The sequence below is a fragment of the Oryzias melastigma genome, linkage group LG13 (assembly GCF_002922805.2).
Source record: "Oryzias melastigma strain HK-1 linkage group LG13, ASM292280v2, whole genome shotgun sequence".
NCBI lineage: Eukaryota > Metazoa > Chordata > Actinopteri > Beloniformes > Adrianichthyidae > Oryzias > Oryzias melastigma.
Genome location: NC_050524.1, coordinates 103,674 through 109,961, shown reverse-complemented (window position 1 = coordinate 109,961; position 6,288 = coordinate 103,674). Strand labels below are relative to the sequence as shown.

The 6,288-nt window shown below is 48.2% G+C and overlaps 2 protein-coding genes across 2 annotated transcripts in view; both read right to left on the bottom strand.

Annotated features, from left to right (window-relative positions):
* Nucleotides 1–796, bottom strand: part of spint2 (serine peptidase inhibitor, Kunitz type, 2) — a gene marked incomplete at its 5' end in the record, with an annotated part of 5,568 nt that extends 4,772 nt beyond the window's left edge. Inside the window, 1 exon segment of the mRNA XM_024277890.2 lies at nt 227–796. Coding sequence (XP_024133658.1) covers nt 227–662 — 436 coding nt within the window.
* A 2,849-nt stretch (nt 797–3,645) lies between these two features.
* Nucleotides 3,646–6,282, bottom strand: LOC112149810 (transmembrane 4 L6 family member 5). The gene is made up of 5 exons (XM_024277748.2): nt 5,226–6,282; nt 5,067–5,135; nt 4,713–4,867; nt 4,443–4,635; nt 3,646–4,294 (listed from the first exon to the last, which is right to left on the bottom strand). Exons 1-5 carry the CDS (start codon nt 5,400–5,402, stop codon nt 4,274–4,276), a joined length of 615 nt encoding a protein of 204 aa, XP_024133516.2. The 5' UTR covers nt 5,403–6,282; the 3' UTR covers nt 3,646–4,273.
* Between the last annotated feature and the right edge of the window lie 6 nt (nt 6,283–6,288).

The following is a 6,288-nucleotide window of genomic DNA, read 5'->3' as shown; positions in this document are numbered from 1 at the left end:
CACTTTAGCATGTGGGTCCAGATTCAGAAGACCAGCAGAACCACAAAAACGGAAGAAAACAAACACAAACAAACAAAATGAAACACAAACAGAAACCGACAGTCATTTCTTTTTCACTTATTTCCTGATTTGTTCGTTTCCTGAATGTTACAAATTCAACTGTTGGAGAATTACAGATTATTGATCAGGTATTGATCAGGCCTCCTCCCCCTCCCCAGACACTCACTGGTGTTGGTGTCGTTGCTTCGCGGTTCCGGGAGGCCCAGCAGCGGCTGGACCCGCAGTCTGTCCCCCGGGCTCGGCGCGTCCTCGCGGCCCTCTTCTCTCCGCTCTTTACGGAACAGCAGCGACTGCGCGTCCCCGCGCAGGACGCACTGAGCGCCGCGGCAGCTCACGAGCACGCACTGGCGCTCTCCGTCCTCGCGGAGCAGCACCTGAGCCAGGTCACAGGCCGGGTCCTGGCAACACGCCGCGCGGCAGCTGATGGCGTCACCTGGCTCCGACTCCAAAAGGCGCGCTCCGTACTCCAGGGAGATCGGGTCCAGAGCTTGTTCCGGATCCGTGGACTGGTCCCACTCGCAGTCCTGGGCTAGGGAGGAAACCGCCAGAACCCAGAGCAGCAGCCCGCAGAACCAGAACTTTGTCTGCTTGTAGAGAGTCATAGTGGTGATTCCAGGAAGCCTTCACTTCCGCTTCTGAAGCTCTCAGAGTGTCGCAGCAACATTTACCTGCGCAGGTGCGGCCAAGTGGCCACGCCCACACTGTAAAAAAGAACTGTTGTTTTTACAGGAAAACGCTGGCGGCTGGTTACCGGAGAATTCCTGTAAAAAATACAGCGCCACAGTAAATAACTTAACGATGAAGGATGTTTATTTACAGTACATTCCTTTATGATGCAGAAAGTTTGATTCAACAGTCCAGATTACAAATTGGGGAGCCAAGATACTCTGAGTCAAATATTGATCAGGGTTCAATTTTAGTGTTAAATCAACTCAGTCATGAAGTCGCTTTTTTCAAAGGTTATAATTATAACAATTTTAGTCAAAACTGTGATCAACTTAAAAAGTGTAATGTTACATGGAGGAGGTGCAGCAGATGGACGGAGGAGGTGCAGAAGAGAGACGGAGGAGGTGCAGGAGATGGACAGAGGAGGTGCAGAAGAGACACGGAGGAGGTGCAGCAGATGGACAGAGGAGGTGCAGAAGAGACATGGAGGAGGTGCAGCAGATGGACGGAGGAGGTGCAGCAGAGACATGGAGGAGGTGCAGCAGATGGACGGAGGAGGTGCAGCAGAGACATGGAGGAGGTGCAGCAGAAAGACGGAGGAGGTGCAGAAGAGAGACGGAGGAGGTGCAGGAGATGGACAGAGGAGGTGCAGAAGAGAGACGGAGGAGGTGCAGAAGAGAGACGGAGGAGGTGCAGGAGATGGACAGAGGAGGTGCAGAAGAGAGACGGAGGAGGTGCAGCAGAGAGACAGAGGAGGTGCAGAAGAGAGACGGAGGAGGTGCAGAAGAGAGACGGAGGAGGTGCAGCAGATGGACAGAGGAGGTGCGGAAGAGAGACGGAGGAGGTGCAGCAGATGGACAGAGGAGGTGCAGAAGAGAGACGGAGGAGGTGCAGGAGATGGACAGAGGAGGTGCAGCAGAGACATGGAGGAGGTGCAGAAGAGAGACGGAGGAGGTGCAGAAGAGAGACAGAGGAGGTGCAGCAGATGGACAGAGGAGGTGCGGAAGAGAGACGGAGGAGGTGCAGAAGAGAGATGGAGGAGGTGCAGCAGATGGACAGAGGAGGTGCGGAAGAGAGACGGATCATTGTTCTGCAGATGCTGTGATAGTCTTCTGTCTACTGACATAGTCATGTGATTTATTAACTCTTAATGATCTGAATCTGTTAGTAAAGGATAATTATCTGATTATATGTTATGAACCGGATTATGATATTTCATGTAGAGAAAATGGTTAAGTAGAGTCAGATGGGACTATATCACGTCGCTCTATCATTGTGTCTCATTCTATATGTGACGTGGGTGTTGCATGTAAACCTCTGATTGTTCAGGACAGATATTATTCTTTGATTGTTTGAAATAAACCAGTTGAAATCAAATCATGAGTTGTACATCTTAGTACCCCAAATTAGAAAAAAATAACAGTTAAATCTACAATACACTAATGTGAAAACATGCAACATTTCCAAACGGTCTCTCCTCCTAAACCAAACTCTAAACTTTTGTAGAAATAACGAGGATCAGGTCTCGTTATCTGAGATGAGATAGCTTCACTGATGATCTCACGTAGAGTTTCTTTACTCCGTTAGGAAAGACCTTCGTGCCCGTCCTTCTGACTCCGCTGTCTGTCGGGGTCACAGGTCCCATCATTTGGTTTGTACGGTCCATCTCTGAGCAGGATCACATCTCCAACTCGTAGATCAGGTTTTGGAGTTTCCATTTCCACCATTCTTGAAGTTCATTGAATTAGCAAATCTTTAGGGAAAAATCAATTCAGAATGGAATGCTACACAAAATGAATCACAAACAATTCTTCTCTCCACCATTGGTCATGTCAGGCTAATGATATGGAAACCCCAACAGGCTGAAGCAAACGTTTATATGGGGCTGAGATCAGGATAGTTCAGAAGGATCACACAGTCAGACCTACAGGGGTGGTGGTGGTGGGCATGGAGGCAGGAGTAACAGGTGAGGGACCCTGAAGGACTTGTTGGGATCTCCTTTGTTTTAGTGACTCCTTCCACATTAGAAATCCACCGGCAAACAGACGATCCACAATCCAAAAAGCTCCAGGAAGAAGTGAACAGGTCAGGAACTCAGGAGAGGGACGATAAGACAGGTCAGACTGAGAGCACTGAGCAGGAACTCAAAGACTTAAGCTGCAGTAGAGAGTCGAAGATGATCCGACACTGGCTGGAGGCCTGAAAGCCTGGAGCCAATCAGCTGATCAGCCCAGCAGAGACTCTGTTTCATGACAAACCAGTCCAATCTCTTCCGGTCCAAGTTCTGATCTCAGCAGATCAAAATGTGAGGAGATTAAATAACATTAGATCAAATATCACCCAGTGACCACTAACGGTTCATCCTGCTGCATTTCCAAGTGAAAACACAGCACAGAGTGCTGCTTTGATTGATGCCACAAAGCTTTGGAAAGAAATTTCCCAACTTAAAGCTAAGACCTGTTCTCTGGACCACATCCCATCGGACTCTTGAAGTCAGTGTGTTCGTCCTGACAGGAGGAGCTCCTGAACGTGGTTACCTGCTCTCTTCAGACCGGGATCGTGCACGTCCTTAAAGACTGCTGTGGTGAGACCGTCTGCTGCAGATCTAGACATTTACCGACCAGAATCAAACCTGACATTTTAAATGAAATCATTTCTTCAATGATTTTAGTCATAAAAATAACATTTTAGAATATTTTATTTCAGTCTGGTGTTAAAGACACCAGGCTTTCTCTGCAGAGCCAGTGCTCAAATATTAATACATGTTTTTTATAACATCTGGAAAAGATTATTGTAATGCTAAGAAAAACACGATCAGTCAGCTGCAGCTGGTCCAGAACTCAGCTGAATGCCTTTTAACCAGAACCAGGAGGAAAGAACAGATTACTGCAATTCTGAAATGAAGGGGTTGGGGGGGGGGCTCCTTAAATGACCTTCAGTGGCGCTTGATAAAACTGTGTTTCCATGGTAACGGCGCCTGTGATCTGCAGTTCAGTTCAGGAGTTTGGGTTCTGGTGGATCCTCAAAGCGGACTCTCTAGAGTCAATCAGGGTTGTCCATGTCATGACTGGTGACTTTGAACTCAGAACCTACCACAGTAAGCATGACGCCACAGACGCTAAAGTGTTCACAGTCATTTATTGCACCATCAGAGCAGATTAGATAAAAGTTTCTGATAACGTGAATAAAACCACAACTCAAAAGTGTCTGATGACACAGGTTCAGGTCGATATTCTGTAGCTCCGCCCCTGATCTTTTTTCCTCCCAGAATGTCTTTGTGCTGTGTACCTGTATCACCAGTCCTCTTTATCACAATAAAAAGATTCCATTAGTGTTCCCAATAGGTGAATAAATAAAGTTTTATATGCACATAAATAAGTTCATCTTTAAATTCAGAGACAGAAACCGTTTCGTTATAAAATTATGTCAGAGAAGAATTTCTGGAACCGTTCTCAAGCTTCATCTTCAGAGATCATCAAAGGTGCATCGAGGCTTCCGGACAGAAAACCTGACCATCATTTCCAGAGAAGATCTGTCCTACAGGCCCTCAGGTGTGACCCGGGTTGACCTGTGACAGATAAAAGGAGGAAGCTGAAACAGTGAGAGCTGCTGGACCAGACCGCTCTGGACTCAGGACCAGACCGCTCTGGACTCAGGACCAGACCTCTCTGGACTCAGGACCAGACCTCTCTGGGTTCAGACCGATCTGAACAAACCTTGTTGTTGCAGAAGCCCTGACCCAGGACCAGGCCGAGCAGTGAGTTCAGAATGTTGACAGCACACAGGACTGCCTCCAAGGCGCTGGTTGCCCCCATCACGCTGAACAGAACCACGTTCCACTGGACCACCGACCTCGGCTCCAGACAAACACCAGACCACAGAGTCTGATTGTGCAGATATCCTGAGAACCTGAGGATGATACAGACATGGAACAGCAAGAGTTAGATTGAGATGGACGGCGCCCCCCACCCACCTGTCCTCCTCACCTGCCTGGGATGGGCTTCAGCGGGACTCCCCAGGTCAAACCAGAGGAGGTGTTGTAGAGACACTTGGGACCTTGAACCAGGCCTGTGGCGCTGACATAGCAACAGATGGCAGCAGCTAGAAAAGCCAGACCAGAGTAGATCACCTGACACAGCATCTGCAGACAGACACACCTGTGTGAGCGGGGCTTCAGTTGCTCCCCCTGATGCTCAGGCTCATGCTTAGCAGGAGCTGAGAGCAGGTGAAGACCTGCTGTGGTCTTCTAACGTATTCTGAAGAACTGGTCCGGGTCATCTTTGGTTCGTCATAAAGACCAACATGAAGCCATGAAAACTGCTTTAGAAAATCCAGCTCACCTGGCCTCTAAAGGCGCAGCAGCCCCGGGTCTTACTGGTCTGGATGAATCCTCGAGCTCCTAGCAAAACCTGAAACCAGAACAATCCTCCAGTTCTACTCGGATCAGAGGAGTCATATGATTCTGACTCAGCTCACAGCACGCCGGCTGATGTACATACCATCAACCCTGAGGCCCACAGGCCCGTGGCCCAGGTGGCCTCTTTGGTCACATGTTTCTCCAACAGGAAGTGGATTTTAAGATCTGGAAACAGCAGCAGGATGTTGCACAGGATGCAGACTATTGCCATGGGAACCAGGGCCACTCCGACACATCGCAGACACCTCGACACGCACATCTGTGAGCCACGACAGGTTAACAGAGCTGTAGGAGTCCTGAAGTTTTCCTCAACCCCCCAATACTAACCCCAACAGAAGAATAGAAATCCTACAGTAGATCAAACCAGGTGGGACCCTGTTGGATCAGATAGTATCAGGTAGGACAAGGTAGAACCAGGTAGTACCAGGTAGGACCAGGTAGGACAAGGTAGTTCATGTAGTACCAGGTAGGATCGGGTTGGACAAGGTAGTGCAAGGTAGTACCAGGTAGGACCAGGTAGGACAAGGTAGTACAAGTAGTACTACTACCAGGTAGGATCGGGTAGGACAAGGTAGTACTAGGTAGTACCAGGTAGGACCAGGTAGGACAAGGTAGTACAAGGTAGTACCAGGTAGGACCAGGTAGGACAAGGTAGTACAAATAGTACTAGGTAGGATCAGGTAGGACAAGGTAGTACAAGGTAGTACTACTACCAGGGAGGACCAGGTAGGACAAGGTAGTACAAGTAGTACTACTACCAGCAAGTAGTACTACTACCAGGTAGGATCAGGTAGGACAAGGTAGTACCAGGGAGGACCAGGTAGGACAAGGTAGGACCAAGAAGTACCAGGTAGTACCATGTAGGATGAAGTAGAACCAGGCAGTAGGAGCTTCTAAAAAAGTGGAAGAATCCATGATTGAACCTGGACAGAGCTTTAAGGCTTAAAGGCAAACTTTACACATTTTTAAAGAAACCAGACGGAACCATAATGAAACTAAAAAAAACAAAAAACTGAAGCGGACTAAACTATGAAAAGAAATGAATATAATTAAAACAACTAGAAAGCAGTGATAGACAGGCCCCACCCATTCCAGTTCACTATTTAGACCTGGATGTTTTATGATGTTGTTTCCCTCTATTGCCA

Excerpts from the sequence above, each read along its gene's own strand:
- LOC112149810 (XM_024277748.2), bottom strand. The coding sequence starts at position 5,402 with ATGTGCGTGTCGAGGTGTCTGCGATGTGTCGGAGTGGCCCTGGTTCCC. Across the intron at positions 5,136-5,225 it reads TGTGGGCCTCAGGGTTGATG|GTTTTGCTAGGAGCTCGAGG; the intron begins GTATGTACATCA and ends TTCTGGTTTCAG. Across the intron at positions 4,868-5,066 it reads GCTGCGCCTTTAGAGGCCAG|ATGCTGTGTCAGGTGATCTA; the intron begins GTGAGCTGGATT and ends GTCTGTCTGCAG.